Source organism: Camarhynchus parvulus, chromosome 24 (genome assembly GCF_901933205.1).
Source record: "Camarhynchus parvulus chromosome 24, STF_HiC, whole genome shotgun sequence".
NCBI classification, from domain to species: Eukaryota; Metazoa; Chordata; class Aves; order Passeriformes; family Thraupidae; genus Camarhynchus; species Camarhynchus parvulus.
In genome coordinates this window covers 5,750,463-5,775,269 of record NC_044594.1, presented here as the reverse complement: position 1 = coordinate 5,775,269, position 24,807 = coordinate 5,750,463, and the positions used below count along the sequence as shown (strand labels likewise).

The 24,807-nt window shown below is 50.3% G+C and overlaps 1 protein-coding gene across 1 annotated transcript; it reads left to right on the top strand.

The window, feature by feature from the left end:
- Window positions 1–414: 414 nt before the first annotated feature.
- DCPS (decapping enzyme, scavenger) lies at window positions 415–20,561 on the top strand. Its single transcript, XM_030964984.1, has 6 exons — window positions 415–646; window positions 3,274–3,442; window positions 12,210–12,355; window positions 14,876–14,989; window positions 19,196–19,306; window positions 20,115–20,561. The coding sequence occupies exons 1-6, from the start codon at window positions 422–424 to the stop codon at window positions 20,379–20,381; spliced, it is 1,032 nt and encodes a 343-aa protein (XP_030820844.1). The 5' UTR covers window positions 415–421; the 3' UTR covers window positions 20,382–20,561.
- The last annotated feature ends 4,246 nt before the right edge of the window (window positions 20,562–24,807 follow it).

Sequence of the window (24,807 nt, the reverse complement as noted above, 5' to 3'; positions counted from 1 at the left end):
CTCAGACCTGACCTGGGACCCAAGATAGGGAGTTCTCCACATCCATGAGGGACAGCAGACTGGAGCCCACCACGTCCTGATGGCCAAAATCTCCTCAGCGGGGACAGGGACATCCATCACACAAACACTAACCTCTGCTATCAGGTGGTTCTCAGGGTCATGAGAGCTCTTTACTGTGCTGCCATTCTCTGTCCTGAGGGCTCCAGGACCCTTACTAAGCTGACAAGGTGCCTGCTGGGCGCCTGTGGGCAGGACAAGATATGAGGCAGGCAGTGACGCTGCACGGAATCGTTGCGACTACGAAAATGCAGAAGTTTTACATTTTGATGGTGTTCGGTATTTTTGTCTCAATCCCCGGTTCGGGTGCTTGTGGGAGGAGGAGCCGCGGGGGTGCGCGACCTCCGAACCGCCAGGGGGCGCCATGTCCCAGCGCTCCCCGAGGCGCCGCGCCTGCGCAGTGCGGGGGCGGGCGCGAGCCATGGCGGAGGGCCCGCAGCCGAAGAGGAAGCGGGAGGAGGAGGAGGAGAAAAATGGCGGGGCCGCCACTCAAGGCGGGACCGCCGCCGCTTTCACGCTGTCGGACCTGCGGGTGCGGCGCGTCCTGCGGGAGTCGGCGCGGGACAAGATCGTGTTCCTGCACGCGGAGGTACCGGGGAGTGGGGGGGGGCTGTCGCGCCCGCCGCCATCTTCCCCGCTGAGGGCCCGGCCCCGCCCCCGGCGGCGCGCTCGGGCAGGCCCCGCCCCCTGCAGCTCGTGCCGCGAGCTCCCGGGCACCCCCGGGCATGCCAGCCCGGCCCGGCCCGTGCCCGGCCCCGGCCCGCTTTTCCAGCCTGGCCCGGCCCGGCCCGGCCCGCTTTTCCAGCCTAGCCTGGCCCGGCCCGGCCCGGCCCGCTTTTCCAGCCTAGCCTGGCCCGGCCCGAACCCGGCCCGCTTTTCCAGCCTAGCCTGGCCCGGCCCGAACCCGGCCCGCTTTTCCAGCCTGGCCCGGCCCGGCCCGGCCCGGCCCGCTTTTCCAGCCTGGCCCGGCCCGGCCCGGCCCGCTTTTCCAGCCTGGCCCGGCCCGAACCCGGCCCGCTTTTCCAGCCCGGCCCGGCCCGGCCCGAACCAGGCGGAGCTGGCGGCCGGGGAGGTGGCTACAGACCTTATTGCAATCCTCTTTCTTGTTGGTATGATTTGGTGCCTTTGGGTTCCAGCACGTTGTTCGTGCTTGGTAGATAAAGCGGCGTTGGATTGCAAGCAGCTCTTATTTATAAGAAGCTTGACTAGGCCAATATTCAAGCAGCAATTAATTTATTAATTAATGTGGTAAAGTATGAGCAATACAGCGCTGGGTACAGTGGGGGAAGTTTTCCCTTCAACTGCACACCAATAGTTGAGGCTCACAGGTATTTATAAGGGTATTCATAAACTTTCTCAGCAGTTTCTATTCCAATTTTTACTCATCAGAAGTTTCCATTCCCAATTTTTTATTACCTCACAGTTCTATACACGATTGTGATTTAGTTTTTCTCAGGATGTATCCCAAAAGGAGTATCCCAGGTGGTGGTGGTCTGGTTTCCGAAAGAAGAAAGATGAATCCCATCTGGTGGAGTCCAGCTCCCCAGATGTGGGTCCACCTTTTAATTGCAAGGACTATAAATCTCACAACAGTGATGTCTAGCTTGCCTTGGTCAAAATATAAATCCTTGAGTTGATGTTCATCTTCCTTTCTCAAGTTGTTTTTCTCTGCTTTATTAAGGCATGAGATAAGCATATTTCCTTTATGTATATTCCAAAGCTATAGTTTCAAGGATACAAGCAATATTCTAAAATTATACTTCAAAAGGTTATTATTGCAGAACTCTTTAAGGCTTAACTGCATGGAAAAAGCAACATCCTTAATGCTTTAACGCCAATGCTCCTAAATCAACTAAGGTTAATTGCAAACAAAAGACAGGTTCAAAGGCCTTCTTCCATGCTTTACTTTCCTCAGTTATTATTAGAATTTGCAGCTATCCCATTGTTGGTCTCCACACATATCACAATCACAAATACACACATTGCCTGTATGTACCTGACACGAAACACAGCTTTGTATTTCACACAGTGTGCTGATTCTGGGACTGTAAATAGTACAGCCATTCCGGGAAAATGTGCAGTAATTCTTGGGGTTGTGCACGGCGAGGGAACCATGCAGCTGCCTCAGCCCCTCTCCTGAAATGTTCAGCCAAGCAGGAGATGTGGACAGGGAGGTTCCAGGCTGCTGCTTTGGTCTCGAGTCGGTGGGTTCCTGCAGTAACAACTGGGCACACAGCTGCTCTGCCCTGTGAGCGTGTCAGGAAAATCCACAAACGCCAGAGGTTTATGTTTAGAAGGAGATAGAGGCGTCCTTCAGCTTTATTCCAGTGCAGGGAGAGAGTCCACGGGGCCACATGGTGGCAGGGTTTGCTCTCTCGAGGTTTGGAGGGTGCAGCCTCCCTTTTATCCTAACTCCCGGCCACGTTTTCTTCTTCCATTCCCCATTGACTGAGCTACTAGGGAGGTACAGCCTTCCCAAAACACCTACCCCATATCCCCCATTACACCTGTAATTTTCCCCCAAAGTTCAGAAGTTCAGGCTTGTGCAGACCCCTATCTGATTCGGGAACTAAACTGCCCAAAGTCAATAGAGACATTAAGAGCCATTTCAAAGTCATTAACACCCATCAAACTGTTTGTAAAGGCATTAGCACACATCTTCCTTCTCAAGCTGACAGGGTTCTCTCCCTAGCTGGTGTGGTGAGGCCTCACCTGGGTTTTGTACAGACAGGAGTGAGGCTAGGGGATGTTCCACACCCAGCACCTCCCAAAACCAGCGCGCTGAGGCCTCTGGATCAGGGGCAGTGGTTCCTTGGAGCAGGGCAGCAGTAGGTGCCCCCTGCCCCAGAACTTGCTCCCTGACAATGATGTAAATCCCCACACCTGCCTTTGCCCTCTTCCTGGGAAGTGTCAGAGATGAAATTGGTGCTGTGGGTCAACAGGAAACCTGGGAGCATCCGGGGAGGTGCAGATGGGCTGAGTCATTGTCCACATCCCCAGCTACCCCAAAAACCACCTGTGTTCCCTGGTGGGGAGCAAATTCCTGCTGAGCTTCCAGGCAAATGTGCTGTTTGTTTTTGAATGGGTGTCTGTCCTACAGGGGGTTTTGGGCACAAGGGCTGGGGGCTGTGAGGTGTCTGCTGTGATCCCTGACCTCAGACTGTCTACGCAGCGCTGGATCTGTGTTGCTGATGACTTTATCCATTTGTATTCCAGAGGATTGGCCTCTCTGGAGAGGGCACAGATGCTGTTGTCATCCTGGAAAAGACTCCATTCCAGGAGGAGAAGATCCCAGACCTGCTGAAGAAGCCCATGCACGCAGAGCTGCAGATGCACAATGACATTTACTGCACCTTCTACCTGAGCCCTCCCCCAGAGCTGAGTGGTGAGTGCCCTCAGCCCTGCCCAGGGATCCTGGGAGGGCAGCTGGGATGCCAGGGTATGATTCCTGCCCATTCCAGAGGGTAGGATGCAGTGAGATGGGCAGGTGCCACTGCTGGACCTGGCTGTGTCACTCTGGTTTGGTGACAGCAGCACACCTGGCCCAGGTGGGGATTGTCACTATAGGACACCAAAGAACACAAGCACGCACTGCTGCTCTCAAGGTGAAGAAAAAAGGGATGTTTATTTTCTGACTCCAACATTTATAGTTTTCTAAAAGTGACAGTGGATTGGAGGGTGACAGTGCCACCTCTCCAATGACGCTGGACAAACCAACAGTCCATCAAATTTCTCCTTCTCCACAAAAGAATGCAAAACATTGAGTTATTTACAGAAGGTGTGTGAGAAAGTTTGTTACAAGAATGTCAACATCAGAAGGCTCAGAAAAACTTAAAAAATCAAAGCGACAGGGGAGGTCAGTGGGTTGTTGCCACGCTGAAGGCAATGTCAGGCATTGTCTCATCCTGAGGCTTTGAATGCTGCCCTGTTTCATCCTGTTTTTCCCATGCCATGGACAGGTGGCTCAGCTGATGAGGCGCTGAATGGCCATCGCTTGGTGACCTTGTACAGGAAGGTGCAGAAAGGCTCAGGGGTGTGACTGATTGTCAGTGCTCTCAGTGCTCTTACTTGGGTGAGAAAGAGTTGTCTCCTTCCAGAATGTTTCTCTTGAAACAGTCTGCAGGGCACATGCAGCTGCTTCTCATCCCATGGTGGCATCTCATGGGCTTTTTTGTCACCTGGTAAGAACAGGCACTTTGTATTTGAGGGAGGATTTAAGGGCTGGTAACCTTGAGTGCTGGGGCAGATAAGCCCTATCCCCCTTAGGATTTCACACATCTGTGTGTTATAAAACTCTGCTGATAACCAAGTATGACAAGGACTGATGGGCAGGTTGGGGGGCTGCAGTGCAAGGCTCTCACCCTGTGGAGGGGACTCTGGTCCCAGTGGGAAGGTGTCCTGATGTGGTGATGATTTCCAGCTGCTGCTGGAAAGCTGGGCTGGTCTTTGGGCACTTCAGTTTAATCACAGAATTCCAGACTGTTTTGGGTTGGAAGGGACCTTAAAGCTTGTCTTGTTCCAACCCTCTCCCATGGCAGGGACACCTTCCCCTGTCCCAGGCTGCTCCCAGCCCTGCCCAGCCTGGCCTTGGGCACTGCCAGGGATGCAGGGGCAGCCCCAGCTGCTCTGGGCACCCTGTGCCAGGGCCTGCCCACCCTCACAGGGAACAATTCCTCATTCCCAATATCCCATCCAGCCCTGCCCTCTGGCAGTGGGAGCCATTCCCTGGGTCCTGTCCCTCCATCCCTTGTCCCCAGTCCCTCTCCAGCTCTCCTGGAGCCCCTTCAGGCCCTGCCAGGGGCTCTGAGCTCTCCCTGGAGCCCTCGCCTCTCCAGGCTGAGCACTCCCAACTCTCCCAGCCTGGCTCCAGAGCAGAGCTGTTCCAATCAGAGCATCTCCATGGCCTCCTCTGGACTTGCTCCAGTGGCTCCGTGTTCTTCCTGTACTGAGGACCCCAGAGCTGGGGGCAGCCCTGCAGGTGGGGTCTCACCTGAGCAGAGCTGAATCACCTTCCACAATTAATTCCATCTGAATGCTGGTATAGATTTAAATTCCAGAAATGCAGTAATCAATTCCATGCCAATGCTTTCATAAACAGTAACACCCAAACAGGTTTAACAGTCAAAATTAATCTGAGTCCCTTAAGTAAGATGTTGTTGCAGGGCCAAGTTAAATTTTCAGGATGTTTGTGCCTTTCCAAAAATGCTCTTGTTTTAGCTCTGTTCCCATGGTGTAGGAGGGAGCACTGTCTGGATCTGTCAGCCTGAATTGTGCAAAACTCCTTGTCTCCTGTGAAGGACTCAACATTAAAGATTTTGTTGTTGCAATGAGTTTCAGTCTGAGGAAAACACCATAATACCAAGGGTGTTTTTGGAAGAGGAGTTAAATCCCCTCTTTTTTAGCTGGGAAAGCTCCTGCTTGGATGCCTGCTGTGTTCCAGCCCAGCAGGAGTTGCAGTGATTCCCACGAGGTGGCATTGCAAGACTGAGATCCCCTGGGCTGCCTCCAGCTCAGCCCTGCTCTCCTTGCCTTCCTCACAGCACTTGGCTGCAGTGCTGTGTAACTCCACATTGCTCTGATAACAGAATTCCTTATTTTCTTTAAGGCTTATGCCAGGTGCAAAGCCCCTTCTGCATGTTTGAATGGGGAAGAAGCCTCTGGCTTTCTTCTGCTGAGCTTTTATCTTTTTAATGACTTTTAAATCTGTCTTTAAAAGGTAATTTTTTTGCAATATTTGTAATATTACCCAGTGGTGCATCTTTGCTTCCCACCCCTGTCCTTGGCACCTCTCAAGTCGTTCTGGATGCTGAGCAGCCCCAAGCAGGGGATCAGGAGGGGGCTGTAGACCCTGGAGCTGCTGTCCAGCTCCCAAAGTCAGAGTGGAGAGCAAGGAGGCTTTTTTGAAGCAATTAGCAGCAAATAGCTGTTTGTTGGGCACATTGCATGAGCTGCTGGTGAACAGCTGGGCTTGCATCGGGCAAACTGCCCTGTGTGTCAGGAGGAGAAGGAATTTACCCTTTGGAGCTGAGTCAGCCCAAGAACACAGTGTACAGTTGACATGAGGAATGTGGCTTAAAAACCTAAACAGAAGCAATTGCCTGTAAGGCTGCAGTCAGGGTTTGGCTGACCTGGGATGTCCAGTGATAATGTGGAGACCCAGGGAGCCTTTGCTCAAGGTCTGTTGGCTCCTTAGATGCAGGGTTGGAGTTACAGGGGTTTGTGATGATGGTCACAAGGGTGTTTGGGTGAAGGAAGAGACGAGATGGGCTCCATGATCAGAAGGCTTGATTTATTATTTTATGATATATACATATATTATACTAAAAAGAAAAAGAAAAGAGAGTTTCTAGAAGCTGCTAAGCTAAGAAAAGAGAAGTAAAGAATGAATAACAAACCAGCTCTCTTGGACTGTGTCCGAGAGATCTCAGTTCTGGATTGGCCATTAACTATAAACATGCAAGTTGGGCCAATCCAGACAGACCTGTTGCATTCTACAGCAGAAGATAACCTGTTGTTTATGTCTTGTTGCTGAACTTCTTAGCTCCAGCAGGAAAATCCTAAGAGAGGATTTTTCATAAAAGAAATGTCTGTGACAGGGGTTTATCTCCTGGTCCTTGCAAGTTTACACTTGGGTACAGGATACAGTAAAATCTTTTGTAGAAAAGGCCAGACATTGGCATTAAGCAGTTTCTTGGAACAGTCCTGTGTTGTGTGATGAAGGAATTTACCTGGGGGATTTCATAGCACCCTGGGCAACTGAACCCTGCCACACTCAGCCTCTTGCCTGTGAGGTAAGAGAGACCTCAAGGCAGAGGAAGTGGTGACCAAGTGACTCGTGCTGATGCCATGAGGAGCTGCCTCCAGAGCCTGTTTCTCAGTGCTGCCTTTGTGCTCCCAGGTACCTGGGGCTCTTCATTCAGCTGGAGACTTCCTTCACTCTTTCCCCACCTCCATGTTGGCCAGCAGGAGCAGGGAGATCATTCTTCCTCTGTAGTTGGCACTGGTGAGGCCTCACTTTGAGTGCTGTGTCCAGTTCTGGGCCCTCAGGTTGGGAAGGACATGGAGGGGCTGGAGCACATCCAGAGAAGGGCAATGAGGCTGGAGAGGGGCTGGGAACACAAACCCTGTGAGGAACCCCTGAGGGAGCTGGGGGTGCTCAGCCTGGACAAAAGGAGACTGACTCAGGGGTGACCTTATCACTCTCTACAAGAGAGATAGGCCTCCTTTCCTTCCTGAAACGTGCCTGTGCTCAGCTGGGGCTGGGCTCTTTCTCCAGGCAGCACTGACAGAACCAGAGCACACAGCCTTGAGCTGCAGCAAGGGAAATACAGGTTGGATATCAGGAAAAAGTTTTTTACAGACAGAGTGATGAAGTTCTGGAATGGCTGCCCAGGGAGGTGGTGCAGTCCCCATCCCTGGGTGTGTTTAACAAAGCCTGGATGTGGCACTGGGTGCCAGGGTTTAGTTGAGATGTTGGGGCTGGGTTGGGCTCGATGATCTTGGTCTCTTCCAACCTGGTCATTCTGTGAAGAGAGTTGGGTGCTGCTCCCTCTGTGCATTCAAACCAGCACAGACCCCAATCAATGATGACTTGTTTGGATGGTGACACAGGGAAAGGGAGGCCAAAGCATGTTACTTGAGCAAATGACTCCCCTCTGACCTCAGAAGGGACATTTCACTCGGGGAAGAGGAATTTCACTCTGATGAGATTTTTAGGTCTGGGAGCACACTGGTGTGAAGGCAGCACCAGATGAGTCTTGCTCATCTCATTGATTTTACTGCACGTGTCAAGGCTAAGATGGGAAATAACATTTGCAGACAAGCCAGTAATGGTCAGAGTTTGTCTGAAGGGCAACCCAAACCCGTGGGGTGTGGAGAGGGGACTTAGTGAATTTGTGGGGAGTAGTGTATCAGAGCTGATGTGACTGTGCTGCTACCAAAGGCAGGCATGTGCATCTAAAATAACATGCCTTCAAATAAAGGCCACTTTTTGGATGTTGCTGTGATTTAAAAGGCAGTTTAAGCCTAGATGTGAGAGGAACCCCAGCCTTGGCTTTCCCCTGCAGGGAGAGCAAGGGCTGATCTCACAGGAAGGGAAAAATTTTCCACTACCAAAGTTTGGATTGTAAAAGCCAGATGGTTCAATATGCATGTTGCCTGATAACATCTAATTCCTCACACCCATTTGCCAAGGAAAGCTTGATGTTTGTGGCAAAAAGTGGCCTCCTCGTGCCTGGCTGCTGTGGGACTGTGTTTCTCCAAAGCTGTGCTGGTGTGATTTAAGGGCTCTTGTCAGTCCTCTAAAGAGTCTTTGCTCCCTGGCTGCAGGCCAAAGCTTCTTATCTTTTTATCTTAAGATAAAAACATCTTAAAACAAGCACAAGAGGAGAAGCTCTGGCTCCCTTGCTCCAGCATGGGGTGGAGAAATTGTGGGAAAAATGGGAGAGTGTGGAAGGAAAGTTTTCAGTCATTCAGGAAGTAATCCATATCCCAAAAAGAATCTGGTTTCGGGCAGTGAGGAGCTGGAGAAACTTGCAGGAGCTGCAGTGGGAAGGCTGGTTCTTCTCCCTCAGTCTCCATACTTTGCCTGCCTCTGGGGTTTGCCCAGCCAAAGAAACTTCTTGCATTTACACTTAAAATAAAAAGCTCGAGCCTGAAGCTGTGGGAGCATGTGGGGTGGTTTGGAGGATGCTGGGGGGTGTCATTGTGCTTTGCTCTGTGTTTTGCAGGGGTGGTAAGCTGCAACTTTCCTTTTTGCCGTGCCTGTTACAGCTAAAGTCCCCTGAGCACCCCAAGTCCTGGCACGAGCCCCAGGGCCCAGGCAGCCTTAGCTGAGTCCCTGGCAGCATTCTTGGCTTGCCCTGGCATGTGCTGGCCTTGGAAACTGTGAGCTCTTGCAAGCTTTATCCTTCGCAGCTTTAATTCATTCACTTAAGAGTGTCCCAGCTGTCTGGGACAAAGCCATGGGCACACCTGGCTGGGGCTGGGTTGGAATCCACTGTTCCTGTGTGACTCCTCTGCAGTTGTGACCATAAAACCAAACAGAGGCTGTTCATGCAGAGGGGGAGGTTGTGTGTTAGATATTTACTTAGGGCACTGTGTATTTAGTTAGGGCTGCCTGCAAAGTTCTGTCTTCCCAACTGATGAGAAGACAGCTCAGAGCTGGGTGCAGCAGGAAAGATGAAAAAAAACCTGCAAGAGCTCAAATGTCGACTTGCCTGTTGTTCCCTGGCCTTGGCACCTTCCTGCATATGATGGTGAGGTTGATTAGGGAGCTTATAAACGAAAACTCTGCTTCCTGCTAGCAAAGAGAGGAAAAAGCACCCCTGCCCAAAAGGAGAAATGGCTTGTGCCTGCCCTGTGTGCTTCTCCTGGCTCCCTGGCAGGGTTACATCTGTCTGAAGCAGTCTGGCAGTAGGTGCTAATGCTGCAGTGGGGTGGGAGAAGAGAGTGTGAGGCCTCTCCTCACTGATGTGCTGAGCTGGAGTGGGATTTTGGCAGAGCCTGGGGACAGTGTGGCACAGAAGGGGATGAGGCATTGTTAGTGAGCTCGGTGTGCCCTTTCCTACCTGCACGAGCTCTCTCTGCTCATGTTTCATCCTCTCCTTCTGATAGCAGCTGCCTCCAGCCCTTTTTCCCTTAAGTTCCCCAAATGGTGTTCTGATTTTCCTTTTGTCTTGGGTTGTGTTTTCCTCTCTTGTTTTTAGCAGGAGAGGGGAGAAGTGTGTGCCTGGTCAATCTGAGCCTCCTTTTCTCCTGGGCAGTTTCATAGCACTGTGGTGATTCCTCTCAAGTGCCTGTCGTAGAGTTACCAGCCTGGGCAGTTGTTCTCTGCCTCCTGCTCATCCAGGTTCCTTCAATTAAACCTCCTGGCTTTTTATAACCTCCAGTTAGTTGATGGTCAGTCCTGTCTTCCAGAATAAACCACAGCTGCTCTGTGGTGGCCCCGGGCCGGCGTTCAGGAACAGGCTGGCTGATGAGAGTCAGATGTGAGCAGAGACAATCCCTGACGCTTCAGCCAGCTTAGGAACCCACATCACATGTCCAGCAGTTCCCTACCCCCGTTTCCAGGCTGGGGCAGGCTTTGGGTGCCCCACGGTGTACGTGCTGCTCCGGTGCACGTGGAGCCTGCCAGGAGCAGGCTTGGAAACCGGAGTGTGGCCGTGTGCCAGCACTGGAAAGGTTTTGGGGCGAGCCTGGTCTTGCTGTGGATGTTTCCTGCAGCCGAGCCCGGGCTCAGCTGTGACTTGGCATCCTGTGTGCAGCTCCTAAGGACTGTCAGGCTCTGAGCAGGTATCAAACAGCCTCTCTGGCTGCAGTGATTGATGCTAATTAGCATCGCTGGGGCATTTTGGGGTTGATGAGACCTTTAGAAGAGAAATAATCATAAGTGAACCACAGCTTTCCCCCTGCCTTCTCTTCCAAACATCTGCTCAGCTGCAGCTGCACATTAAGGAGTCCTATGATCTCTCATTTAAAGCACCCTGAGCTCTCTCCTCACCATGAGCAGCCACCCCCTAGTTGGGGAGGTGCCAGGGAAGCCATTATGGGTCTCCTGCACCCCCACGCACTGTGGTTATCACCACCCAGCACTGAGGGGCTCTTGCTGCAGTTCTTGCTCTATTTTTGGGATATGAAATCAAATTGTGAAAGTTTCAGCCTGAGGCTGGCTGTGGTATTTTATCTTTTGCCTTTTTTGTTTTCTCCCCAGTGCTTTGCTGATCTTTTTAAGCGAGGAGAGCTACAGCCTTGTCTTTTTTTCTTTGGTATTACATCATCCTGCTAGAAGTGCTAATTGAGTCCTGGAAAACAACCTTGTTTGAACATGTGTATGGTGGGAATCAGACCAGACTGCCCTTGTGGTTTGCATTTTCATATTTCATGTTACCAGCATTTTCCTGTGGATTTCATTAAGCTGGGTTTGGCATGGAATGAAAAGGCAGAGTCTCTCAGATTGTGCAGCGCTGCCCTTAAAAAAACAGAAAGCAGAAAACTAAAAAAGACTCAAACCATCCTAAATCCTGGCTCTGGGAACAAATAGGTGTTTATATTCAGTGTCTAGCTAGCCTGTATACGTACTTAAGGCATGAAGCACAGCTTTGGTGCCCTGCTGTGTGTGCAGCCCCTGATTTTCTGTGTCAGACCCTGGGCACAGACTGCAGTGTTCACAGTGCCCCAGTCACTTGCCTCAGTCTGGTCTGCCTGGGGTTTGCTCAGGCTCATGGGGCTTTCCTCCTTCATGCACTGAAGTTTATAGCAGCTTTGTCAGCTGGGAAGGCAGAGACACTCCTGTGCCCTTGGAGCACCTTGTGGCAGGCTCTGTATCACACATCCAATCCTGGCCAAAGACGGATGTGTTTCCGTGTGTTTTGGCCCTGTGGGTAGGATGTGCTGCTGCTGACATCACAGCTGCCAGGTTGACAAGGTGAGCACTTGCATCCTGTTCAATGCCACAAAAATTACCCAGCAAAGTCCCAGTCTTGAGGCAAACAGAAAATGTTTTCTTTTTGCCAGGGTAAATACTGAAATGCTTATTTTGGGCAGAGGGTCACTCAACCTTCTTCCCTTGGCTCATCCGGGGCTGTGTTGACCTATCAGCTCACGTTGCTTGCTCTCGATCTGTCCCTGTGCCTTTGACTTCTCTGCCTCCTGTACTTGGGGCTTGAGGCCAAGCACTCTGACTGAGCTCTGGGAAGAAGCTACTCCTTGGAATTCATCTGGGTTTGTGTCTGAATGAAGTTGCTGGGTGCGTCCTGTGAGCTTTGAATTTAAGTATGAAGAAGATGTGTCTCTGTCCCCAGGGTGGTGTTTCTGTCCTGGTTGTTGACTGCACATAAACGCTGCCCTGGGAGCCCCACCTCTGCCCCAGTGTTGCTAATAGGCACGAAAGAGCGAGTGTGGAAAAACTCAGACACCAAACTCCTCCACCTGAACTGGAAAGACAGGCCCTGGCTGTGCCCTTGGCTTTTTCTTCCTCCAGAAAAGCAGCAGCAGTGCAGGAGGTTAAAGCACTTGTTTGCTTTCCATGTCCATTCTCCCTCACCCTCTCTTCAAAATGTCATAGTGTGGCATTTTTTGGAAGGGAAAACAGATTTGTTGGGGACTGAAGGAAGCAGCGTGGTTGGTAACTCAGTCACTGTGTTTGTTCCTAGAGATCAAAGCCACAGTAGTGTACCCTGCCACGGAGAAACACATCCAGAAATATCTCCGTCAGGAAGTGCACCTCATCCGTGAGACCTGGGAGGATTACAAGAACATAACTCTGCCCTTCATCCAGTCCCAGAGCTTCAGCATCCAGGTATGGGTACCACGCCCTCTCCTGCAGACACAGATGTCTTTGGTCTCCTCTGTCAAAATGCTGCTGTCAGAAGGCTTCTCTGAAGCCCAGGCTGGAGAGCTGGGAGTGTTCTGCCCCATCTCCCTGTTGGTTGTGTTGTCAGCTCTGTGGTGCTGTCCCCTCTTACTTGGTTGGCTGGGACATCCTTTTCCATCTTTGCAGAAATTGTTTGCTTTGGAGCCAGACTTGAGGTTGCCTTTCCCAAGGTTTCTGGAGGAACTCTGAGGTTTGTTTCTCCTTTCCAAGGTTGGCTTCCTGGGCATTGGTGCTGTTCACTGGGCTTCTTAGGAGTCTCTGGGTTGTTGTGGAAATGGAAAGGCACAGAATGTGCTTGGATTTCTGCATCACAACTCACTCCTCCTGCCATTCAGCCCCTCAGTCCATATTCCATGTGGTGAAAATGTTACTTTTAGTGTGCTACTTGCCCCAGGCAGCCCCAGCTTTTTCCTTGGCTTTATCCTTTTAAACTGTTCATCTCTCTGTCCTTCTCCTTTAGTGACCAAAGGAATACAAGTCTGTAGGGATCAATTCATGTCAGCCTTTGCAGAAGGGAGAATAAACCAAATCCTGGGGCTGCTGAGGCTCTCTATTAAAAATAACTCCCCAAAACTAACCCAGAGCCTTGGATGCTCCCCTGCCTTCCCCCATCTTTCCTGCTGCCTTAAACTGCAGCATTTATTAGCTGGAGAAAGGCAAGTGTGTGTTTCTACCAGGTCACCGCCTTCATGGAATATTTTCTCTGTGCTTTTGCTCCCAAATTTTTTTATGTTTCCTAGTGTAGCAGCTGCCTTCAGGAATTGCTTGAGCTCTCACTCTGCCTCTTGCTCAAAATGCTTGTGAGCTGGTTTCAGTACATGGAAACATGTTCCTGGTGACCATCAGGAGCATCTGCTGAGAAATCAGGGTCAGTCCTTGACCTCTGGGATTTAATAATGCTGTTCCTTGTCTTTATCCAACTGGTTTTGCCAAGTGGAACAGGAAATGTGAGGGGTGACAAATACCAGGGGACTACAGAGGCGTCTGTGTTTCCTGCTGGAAGATACAAAGTGTGGATGCTTTCAGGATAATGGTTTTATTGTGGTGCCAGTCCCTGGACATGTGTTCTGCTTGTGCTGGGAGTAGTCAGCCAAGGACCTGCCCATCACGAGGCAGCCTTGGGTTTAAAATTCAGCTCATCTGATCTGTGAACTTATTTAGGGCATTGATAGCTTGGCACTTGTGATCAGAGCAGGCTTAAAAATCCCAACAAAAGGCAAATGTCAATTTTCTGCTGAGCTTCCCTCTGAACTTCCCTCCCAGGGTTATGGAACAGAGGGAGCTTGTGCAATGCTTTTGAGAATCTCTTGAAGAATCTAATCTCTTAAGATGATGCTAAGGAGAAAAGATAGCAATTTAAGCCAAAAATCCCAGATCAAAGGACGAGAAGTAGTTTTTTCCCTCCAGATGTATTAAGGTCAGTTTGCAGCAATCCTAAGTGTTTATTGAAACTCTTGATGGATTTCCCCCAAAGTATCTGAGAGGGATTCCAGCCCAGCTCATTTGGTGTACTTATGAAACTGGCTGCACCTTCCCTACCCACCTGGGGCAGCCAGAATATTTCAGACCTATATTTGGTGAGGAAAATGATGTTTCCAAACATTTTCAGCTTCCAAACTTTAGCAATTTCCTGCTGCCTTGTATTACCACCTTGCAAGGACCCGGCTGAGGACTCTCTTGCCAGTCCAGTACTTAAGCTAGGCTTAAGCTAGAGCATAACATGCATTTTGGAAGTGTAAAGAAGGATGCTGGAGCTGAGATTGGAAGCCAGGGAGAGCAAAGATACTTTTCTCTGGTCTTACTCTGTCACTTATCCCTGGTATCTTCCATTGCCATAACTCTTCTCTGAATGGTGCTTTGCCTTGCAGGAGGAGCACGGGGGGATAACCAGAGCAGGGATTACAGGCAGGCTGGAGGCTGGAACCTTAAGTATGGAAGAAGAAGAGTGGTGAGCTGTTTTCTAATCAGCCAGGGAGCCAAGAGACATGCATTGCCCAAAAAAACACAGGCCTTTGGTATCCCTGCAGAGAGCTGCCAGCAGCCAGAGCCACATCCAACTCTGCTCCTTCCTCTTTGAATAAGGAACAAAATCAGCCAAGTTCCCTTCCCAGACCTGATTGTAAAGATTTTGCTGCAGCTTGGGGGGTAAAAAAGATGTAAACAGCCCCATGGTGCTACAAGAGGTGTGTGCTGAGCCCCACAAGAGCTGGGTTCCACTGCTTTTTACTGAAGTGCTTATAATATTCTGGAGTTTATTGGTTGATGAAGTGTTTTATGGCTAATTAATTACAAATTATTTGGTCATTTAAAATAAAATTGGCAGGTTTTTTCTATAAATTCTAGTTGCAGAGAATGTGCAGTAATCCATGAGCTAGGGTAAATGCTCCTGAGGTGTTGATTTTTTTAATTCTTGGCTGACTTCTAAATCACATCTTTCTCTTTCAGTGGGTGTATAATATCCTGGAGAAGAAAGCTGAGGCTGATCGTATCGTCCATGAAAACCCAGATCCTTCCAATGGCTTTGTTCTGGTTCCAGATTTAAAGTGGAATCAAAACCAGGTTGGTTTGCTCCTCTAATGCTGCCTATCTGAAGGTAATCCAGAGGAAATGTCCACTTTCAGACTACTAAGAGCGCCCTGAGAGAGTCTGAGTGGGTTTCTGTGCACACTGTTGTTAGTGATGATGTTGCCAGGGCCTTTTAGCCCAAGCTGATTAGGAATGCTGCAGACCCAGGCTGAGATCTATTTATTAGGTTTACTTTCACTTGTCCATATCAACCCAAATGTTGTCAGGATGTGTTCAACCCAAAACCCTGTGTATTTCTTCTGCTGAACTCGTCTGATTTTTTGGGTTTTTTTTTTTTTTTTGCAAACCTTGACTTGAGGTGCAAACCAGGCAGCTGTGTTGTCCTTTGCTGCAATTAACTCTCCTCCACAGTGTTAAACAGACGGTTCTTGGCTCATGAGCAGCTGCTTTACCCCTTGTGGGAGTAGCCACTTGGTGAAAGCGATTTCTAAGACCAGGCTGTAATCCTAAATTGAGAATTATTTCTTGGGTTCTGGCTCCCTTTTGTGCTTTAAATTTGGGGAGGTAAAACTCCATACACACACCCCTCCCTTGAAGTTGGTGGCATCAAAAAAAGTTCCCATCATGTTTCTGATCCTCATATGCTTCTGCAGGGGGCATGTGGGGAGAGTTGTTGTATGATTAAGACTTAGAAATGGAAATTAAAACTCAAAAAATGGGAACAGAAGGCTGGTGGTGGGCAGCTCCATCCTGTGTGTGTGTGCAGGGAGCAGCTGTTTGTGGTGCAGAGCTGAGCTGTCTCGGGGAGTTCCTGCAGGGCAGTGTCTGCTCCCTGTGAATTCCTTGCACATCACTTACTCCAGAAATCCCCTGTCAAGAGATGATGGGAAAGCTGAGCTCGAATTTCCAGTTGGTCACCAGAGGCACAGCCTTCTTCCTGATGAGATTTTGCAGCACGGGGGGATACATGTCCAGCTTGTAGGATGTGCCCTGTTCAGTGCCCTCCCAGTGGAGCAGTATTTAAAAACATGCAGCCTGTTGTCCCTTTCCTTGCTGTGAGCAAAGCCCTGGTGTATATCCTTGTGTGCTGCAACCAAGCTTTGCAACTCACATCAGGATTGGGCTAAAATCATAGATGGGCTAAGATTTGTGCTTTGGGTTTCTCTAAACACCTGCTGCATCCACATCTCCCAGCTGGCGTGGTCAGGGAGTGCCTCACTGGTAGGATTTGTCCGTAGGAGAGGTTTCCCCATGTTCCTGTTGCCTTTTGGAGTGCTGAACAGGATCTTCTGGACTTCTCCACCACTGCTGGGCTGCTGTCTGCACCCCAGTCATCCCTGGAGCTATCTGGGCTCCTTTGCACTGCTGGTCTCCTTCCCAGACAGGCAGACAGCATCCAGGTTGCCTTTGAGCCAAGGAATTTCTTCTTGGCTGTGGGTGGCACTGAGCCAGAGCTGATCCTGTCAGCCCCGGGGCTGCCAGGGAACACAGGTTCCTTCTGCCACATCCCACCCGACAGGCAAGGCTGCTGAATGAAATCAGGGAGGTGAGATGGTGAGATGCAGCTCCCAGCAGGCCTCTCCCTCAGAAGTCCTTCCAGCAGTGTGGCCTCACTCCTTTAGTCCCTGGCCCACAGATCTATGAATTCACCTGCAGTTATTTCAGACTACTGGGATGGGGGGGGAAATTCCCTTTAGCACTGTGAGATCTGCTGGTCTCAGCCTTCTGAGTGCTGCTGCCCAACCTTGATAATGGTTTGAATTGGTTTTTTGGGCTGGTGGGGTTTTTTTGGGGGGTGGGTTTGTTTGGTTTTTTTGTTTTTTTTTTCTTTCACAACTTTTGCGTTGGTCTCAAATCTGCAGGAGCCCTGAGGCGTTGCCTGAAGCGATGCCTGGCATGACATCATTCCAGGCCTTTTTAGCAACAGGCTTATTTGTTTCAAACAGCAACATGCAGATGTTGTTCTGAGGAGAAGAGCTGTTTGCTTTTCCTCTCATCAGGCAGCCTGGAGCCAAAGAGCACAAGCTGATACACTGTCTTTTTCTGGAGCTGTGCATGGGAATCAAATGGAACCCTGAGCATGGCTGTGCTGGCTGGGTGCAGGAACAGCTCTGTGCTTCAAGAGCTTTGTGAAGGGTTCTGAGAGCATCCTCTGAGACCAGTATCTATTTCCAAGAGCTGCATTGGGTTTCTCACAGCCCTGAAGAGATCTGCTGGATCTCGAATATCCAAACCCTTTACTTTCCACTGTTTATATTATAAAGCCACTAACTGAGCTGGAGGAGATTGAGATTTTTATTTTTTTAAAGTGTAGTGATCCACAACTTTGTGTCGTGTTAAACACGGAATGTGCTGAGCGCTTCAGGGGGTGCCAGAGGTTTGTCTGAGAGCTGCTCAAGGGACATATTTTAGCTGCCCTGGGTTTGTACAGTGACCAGTTAGGCCTTGAAAATTGTTATTTATAGAACTGATGTGATTCAAAAGTGGCCAGCTGTTTGCACAGTGGAAAAGTAGTGAGCTTATCACTGGGGAAGGTTTCAGTTTCAGTTTTTAGCCGCTCTGGTTTGTTGTGGTCCATGGTGGTGGACACAACCTTTCCTGAGACCAACAGGCAGGAGCCACAAGAACACCATCACACTCAACACTCACACTCACTCACTCTCTCACACACACACACAGACACAGCAGCTCAGCTGGGAAGGCACGGGAGGGTCCAGGCATGGAGCTCTAACATGCTGAAGGGGTGCAGGGGACAAAGACAAAGGAAGGATCCAGGGTATAAATCCAGGGAAAGAGGGGGCAGAGGAGAGCCTCAGGGATCCAATGGTCTGAGGGCTCAGGGGTGGTACACAGGGGATGCCGGGGTGGATGGACAGGGTTACACAAACCAATGGGGTAATGGGGAAGGGAGAACTTACCAGGGCATGAACATAAAAGGGTAAAAAGGTTAGGGAAGGCCAACGGGGAGGACAGAACTGGGACAAATTAACATAGTGCTGCAGAGCACCATGGGGGAAGCTTCTTTGCTCACCCTGAGGTGTGAGGAATGCCCAGAGCCTAAGGTGCACCTCTCCAGAGCATCACTATTGTCATTTCCCCAGTAGGCTCGTGGCTCTCCACAGTGGTTCACTGTAAATGCTCATCTGAGTGTGCTGCAGGTCAGCTGTCACTGAGGAGGCTGTGGGCTGTGCATGGGGGTGCTGGCAGGGGCTTAGTGACCCTACATGTCTGGGTGGGTCCCTGCACCTGGTCTCCAGCCTCCAGTCATACAGAGAAAGCATTTTTGAGGTGCTCAGGAAGATGTGAAGGTGGGAAGGGCAGCACCAAGTGCAATGCTCACAGCATGAGAGGGCTGGTCGCTCCATCTGCCTCTAATGCTGAGAAAGTATTTGTGATCCCACTGTTTATGGCTTGGGATGAGGCTGTTCTCTTCTGGCCATTTCTGGACAAAACCCAGAAATGATGCTTTAAGGTGTAGTGGGATTGTGGGTGAGCTCATCCCATACTGGGACATTCAGCCCCATGTGGTTGTTGAAGACAAGTATCCCAGTATGACACAAGAACCCCTGTGTAACACAAATATCTCTGTATGACACAAGAATCCCTTTATGACACAAATATCCCTGTGTAACACAAATATCCCTGTATGACACAAGAATCCCTGTATGGCACAAATAACCCTGTGCAGCACAAATAACCCTGTGTAACACAAATATCCCTGCATGGCACAAATAATTCTGTGCAACACAAATAACCCTGTGCAGCACAAATAACTCTGTGTAGCACGAATAACCCTGCGTGGCACAAATATCCCTGCATGGCACAAATAACCCTGTGCAGCACAAATATTCCTGTGTAGCACAAATAACCCCGTGCAGCACAAATAATTCTATGTAACACAAATATCCCTGTGCAACACAAGTATCCCTGTATAGCACAAATAATTCTGTGCAGCACAAATATCCCTGCGTGGCACAAATAACCCTGTGCAGCACAAATAATTCTATGTAGCACAAATAACCCTGTGCAGCACAAATAACTGTGTAGCACAAATAACCCTGCGTGGCACAAATGTCCCTGTGTGGCACAAGCATTCCTGTGTGGCACAAATGTCCCCGTATGGCACCAGGATCCCTATATAACAGCCTGGGCAGCTGTGAATGGTGTGTCAGGCCCAAAGCAGTGCTGTCTCCATGTGCTGTTTGTGTGTCCCCTCCATGCCCTGCTGTGTCCCTGCAGCTGGATGACCTGTACCTGATCGCCCTCGTGCACCGCCGCGAGATCAAATCCCTGCGGGACCTCACGGCCGAGCACCTCCCGCTGCTGAGGAACGTCCTGCAGGAAGGGAAGGTGAGTGTGAGCCTGGTCCCACGCTGCTGCCCTGGCCAGGGAGAGCTCAGCTGCCTCTGCAAAGGCACGCCCTGGGTTTTCTGGCACAGCATCTGCTGGGGACTGCTCCTCAGGCGATAATGACTCATGAAACAGGGCTGTGTTGCCCTCTCTGCCTGGGCAGCCTGGCTCCTGCTCTCCATCAGCACCTTCCCCAGATCATACCACGTCCAGGTGCTGTAGGAATGCTCTATACTTCCTGTTAGCAGTGAACTCTTCATATTAACAACCCCATCCCAATCCCTTTGCCTGTTCTCACTGGCTGATGTGTTTTTCCACAGGGTGTGTTTGGGAGATGGATGTGCAGCAGCTTCTCTTTCTTTCACTGTGTTAGCATTTGGAAAGTAATTGCACTAGGGAAGGTGGGAGATTAATTAAGAGATTAGTCAGGGGATTGCAGCGAGCGGAGCCAGCGTGCTGGAGTTTGCTGTTGCTGTTCATAGCTTTAATTACACTGGCTGGTAAGGGATCCCTGTTACTTTTCCAGTGAGTTGGAGTGATAAGGGTGAAAGGGAAAATGATAGGGGTGGATAGCACATCCCATCATGGAGAGATAAAAGTGAGGCAGCCAGAGGTCTTGCTGTGTCCCCACAGAGGCTGAAATGGAGGGTGGGGAAGAGTTCTGTCCTTCCAAACTTCCCCCTTTCCCTTGCTGTGAGGGAACTGAACTCCCTTTTACCTTTCTCTACACCTTTCCTGCCATCCAGGGATGCTCTCCCCCATCCATTCCAAGGTTTTGCCAGTGCTGAGCTCTGTTTCCCCTCTGCAGGAGGCCATAGTGAAGCGCTTCGGCGTGCCCGGCTCCCAGCTGCGGATCTACCTGCACTACCAGCCCTCCTACTACCACCTGCACGTGCATTTCACTGCCCTGGGCTATGATGCACCAGGCAGCTCTGTGGAGAGAGCCCATCTCCTGGTTGATGTCATTGACAACCTAGCCATGGACTCCATGTACTACCAGAAACGGGCTCTGACCTTCCCCCTGCGGGCTGATGAACCCCTGTTTAAGAAGTTCCAGGAGGCAGGAAAAGTGTGAGGAGGCAGAGGTGTTTTTGTATAATTTTTTAAAAAACAAATACCCATTTTTGGGCTTTTTTTTAAGGTTGTGTTCCTTTTATGTTTTTAAACTCTGTTTTTGTACAAGGTGGGGCTGATGATCCTTTGCTATGGAAACGGTGTTGTCTGTTCAAGTCCATTAAAACAGTGATTGAATAAACCCCTTGGAGTGTGCTGGATTTTACCTCAGACTGGGCGCCTGTGAGATGCTGTGAGCAGAGGGGTTTGGGTGGGAGTGGCTTTGTGTATCCCTCTTTTCCACCTGTCCCCAGATGTCAGCCCAAATAGGGTAATAGGTAGATGGACAGGTCCAAAAAACCCTGCTATCCTCAGAAAGCTTCATGTGTTTCTTTTCTACAGATTTACCCCTGGGAGTGAGATTGTGTTTTCCTCAAGCAGGGAGGGGTGCCTTGCTCCAAAGAACTCCAGTGACTAACCAGAGTCCTCACCCTTCCTGTCTGGCTGTGTGGAGACAAATGCTGTGTGCTGCCTGATCCCCAGCCTGAGAGCCATCACCCCTCTGCTGCTCCTTACTCATCTGTGTCTGAAACTGCCTCGTGTGCAGGGACAGCCCTTTCTGACAGAGGCTGCTAAGGGTTTGCAAGGATTATGGGTTAAAACCCCCTAGAAATAAATAATAGTGCTCTTCCTTCTGCTGAGGTGGTGGCAGGACAGGAGAGTGCCAGGAGTTGGATTCAATGATCCCTTGTGGTGAAAGACCCAACTTCTCTGTGTGCAGGGAGCTTCCTTGGCCACCCAGCCACTGGTTCCCTGGCAGCTTCTCCACTGAGCACCAACCTCTGAAAACTTCATGAGTTCTTGGTGCCAAAAAGGGCTCTGGTTTCTGGTTGGTAACCAGGGATGTAATTGCAGGAATCATCTTGCTGCTACCCCAGTTCTTTGCTCCTTTCCACACCCTGAGCTCTAAGAGGGGTTTTGCTGATGGTGGAAAACCCAGATGGGATTTATTTTTTCCAGCTGCTGGCTGTGCTGGAGCAGAACCCAGAGCTGGCTGGAGCAAAGTGCCATCATTGGAGCTGCCCTGGGGCTCTGCTCAGCTCATCCCATTTATAAATATTGAGGTCAGGCAGCTCCCTGATGCCTTTTAGCAGCAGGGAGAGGCAGAGCAGCTGGATGCAGCCACCTTCCCTTATTTCTCTGCAGAAATTCCCATTTCCTGGGTGAACAGTTGGGGTTGGTGATCTTAGAGGTATTTTCCAAATTATTCTTGGAGTCTAGAAGTGCAATCCATAGTAAGAAAGCTGCAGTGATCTGCTGTGGGAGCCTTTCCCTCTTGCTTCAGCTCTACCCACCTCCTGAGCAGAGCAGGGCAGGGCAGTGGATTTGGGGAGCTGGGGAGCTTTAGGATGTGGACATGGTCAGTGGGGTTGCCTGTCCCATGGCTCTCCCCTTCCCTAGGTTTTAAATTGCTAAGGGACAGGGATGATTTTTTTTCCCATACCAAAGCATTTTCTCTGCCAAGGGGAGCTTGGTCTCCTTTGGTGAGGGAACATCCCAGTTTTATGTCTCCACCCAGGCCAGCCCAGGAATGGAGATGACTGAACAACACACAGGCCCATGCTGTTTCTAAGGAAGGCTCTCTGGTCCTTAGGTATTGAAAAAACACCCTCAGTCTTGAAAATAAACTCTCAGAGGGCTGTGACAGACAACCAAGCAGCACAGCTTCCACAAACCATCTGCCTGGCTCCTGCTGGATGCATCATTTTCCTGGGAGACTGCACTGGAGAGCAGGGGGTGCATGGAGCCCGGGATGGAGGCTGCCTCTGTTGTCCCAAAAGAAGGGGTCAGGGGGAGGCATTCTGACACATCTGCAGCCTTCAAGGGATTAACTGAGGTCCTGGGGCTGGGCCTGCAAAGCCAGATGGCATTCCCAGGCTGTGGCCTGAGGAAGGGTGAGCCTGAGGTGATCCAGGACAAAGCCGGCTTGTGCTGGGCATGAATCGCCACATTCTTGTCCCTCTGGAGCAGATGCTGCTGAGGGCATTCCCTTCCTCCTTTCTGAACAGATCCTGCTTGCCTGGCTCCTGCTTTGACCTCATCACCCTCTTGGGAGCATTTTGGCTGTGCTGTGATGGATGGCACAGCTTCTGCCCCGTGCCCTGGTGGGGCAGGACACCAGTTCTGTCCTGCACTGGTTCCTCAAACCCTTCTGTCGGTGTGAGTTCCAAAGGGTGATGGCAGAGCTCGCTACAAATTCACTTCTCAAACTGCCAGCAATTTTTCCCTCTCGTTTCTTCTCCAAATTACACAGCGTTCATCATGCTGAATTAATCCAAGTGGAAGTTTATCCTTTGTAAATTAAATATTAGGGCAGGGTGTAGTCATTCACAGTGACTAACAACCCAGCAAAGGCTCTTGGCACTCTGCTACGGCAGCAAGTATATTCCCATTTTCTGGTGGGCTTTGAACCCTGTTGTCTGCTGAGGCTGTGGTGGCCACAGGAAGCTCGTGGCTGGTTTTTGTGTCCACCCAAGGGAAGACAGGTACCTTGTGACTGCTGGTGTCCTGAGAGCCCTGTGGGATGGACCCAGTGGTGTCTATGGGATCACCATTGCTCCCCAAACCTTGGTGGTGCTTGAGCCACAGCACCGTGACCTCTTGGCACAGACATCCGGGCCATCCCTGATCCTGGATTTGCATCTCTGCAAGGGCTTTTATCCTGCTCCCAGTCCTGTTGATGTTGCCCTGGGCCATTATGGGATGCTGGTGATGGAGACCATCACCCCAAAACGAGCCCATCCACCATCACCAGCAGGACGCAGCTGCTGGGGACTGAGAAGATCTTGGGAAGAGAAGCTTTGCAGCCTCTTTTAATATTATTTCTGTCTTGGGGGCACAGCAAAAATAGACATTTGGGATGCATTATTATTGCTGGAGTTTCATTGAATGCTGTTTATTATTTTCAGTTGCAATAAACCAAGATGTGGAACCAATGAGACCAAAGGGTCAAAGTATCCTTCAAGCAAATCCCTGCCGAGCTGTGGCCCCACTAATTATCTCAGATTGTCTACAAGCCTGTGGCAATTAAAACCTAATTATGGCAAGTTCTCCTGTCACCACGGGTAAAACTGCCCCACTTGTTAATGGCAAGGAAACCCCAGCTTAAGAAGGATGAGGAATGAGGCAAAGATTCTCTTCAAATATGGACGTAGTTCCCTTGGCAAAATCAGATGTGTCAGCTCGACAGATATTTTATCAATTTATATTGGCACCGGACATGTTGTCTCAGGGATTGGCAAAACTCACCCCAGGCAGGAGGGATGAGTTTGAGGCTGCAGAAATAAAGTTTTGAGGGGAATAAAAAAAACTTCAAAAGTTGACTGCTAATTTTGTGTACTGTGGGGTGGGATGGAAATGGAATCCCATGGGACAGGAAGGTGGCCTGACACGGGGCATTCCAGCGGTGGGGAGTAATTTATTTTCAGGAAAAAGAAAAAATATTAGTTGATGATTTTAAGCAAAGCCATCCCCAGGGTGTTTGTGTGTCATCTCATGATGGTTTAGACCTTAATCTCACAGGGCTTCCAGCATCATCTCATGGGGGTTCAATGAGGGAACAGTGCAAACCCCCTGTCTCCATGTCAGTCTCTGGGGAAAATGACTCCTTTAATCCCATGGAAAATTGCCTCTCTTTGCGGCCACCCGCCCTGTCCGACAGGGCAGTGCCAAGCTCTAAATTGCAAACTTTGCTGCATTTCTCCAAAACTAAAGCTGCCAGCAGCTAGGACCCTGCAAGTCCTTAGAGCCCCAAGGCCACCATTCATATGATATCCAGACCCTGGTGAGAGGACTTCTTTTTTCCATGGAAAATGGGCTCCGTTTGAGGCCACTCGCTCTGGCCAATAGGGTGGTGCCAGGTTAGAAATTGGCAAACTTTGCTGGATTTCTCCAAAACTAAAGCTGCCAGCAGCTAGGAGCCTGCAAGGCCGCAGAGCCCCAAGGCCACCATTCATCTGATACCCAGACCCTGGGGAGAGGATTTCTTTTTTCCATGGAAAATGGGTTCCGTTTGAGGCCACTCGCTCTGGCCCACAGGGCGGTGCCAGGTTAGAAATTGGCAAACTTTGCTGCATTTCTCCAAAACTACAGCTGCCAGCAGCTAGGACCCTGCAAGGCCGCAGAGCCCTAAAGGCCACCTTTCATCTGATACCCAGACCGTGGTAAATGACTTCTTATTCCTACGGAAAGTGGGCTCTGTTTGCTGCCACAGGCCCTGCCCGACAGGGCAGTGCCAAGCGTGAAATTGGCAAACTTTGCTGGATTTCTCCAAAACTGAAGCTGCCAGCAACTAGGACCAGCATAAAGGATGAGTTTTGCCCATCCCCAAAATTTGCTGTGAGCCAATTCTGGCGGGTTTTACGGTCGGGGTTTGCCTTGGCAGGGCC

Bases quoted from the DNA above. Each gene is read 5' to 3' on its own strand.
- DCPS (XM_030964984.1), top strand. From the start codon at position 422: ATGTCCCAGCGCTCCCCGAGGCGCCGCGCCTGCGCAGTGCGGGGGCGG. The intron at 3,443-12,209 runs GTGAGTGCCCTC...GTTTGTTCCTAG, and splicing joins CCCTCCCCCAGAGCTGAGTG to AGATCAAAGCCACAGTAGTG. The intron at 19,307-20,114 runs GTGAGTGTGAGC...TCCCCTCTGCAG, and splicing joins ACGTCCTGCAGGAAGGGAAG to GAGGCCATAGTGAAGCGCTT.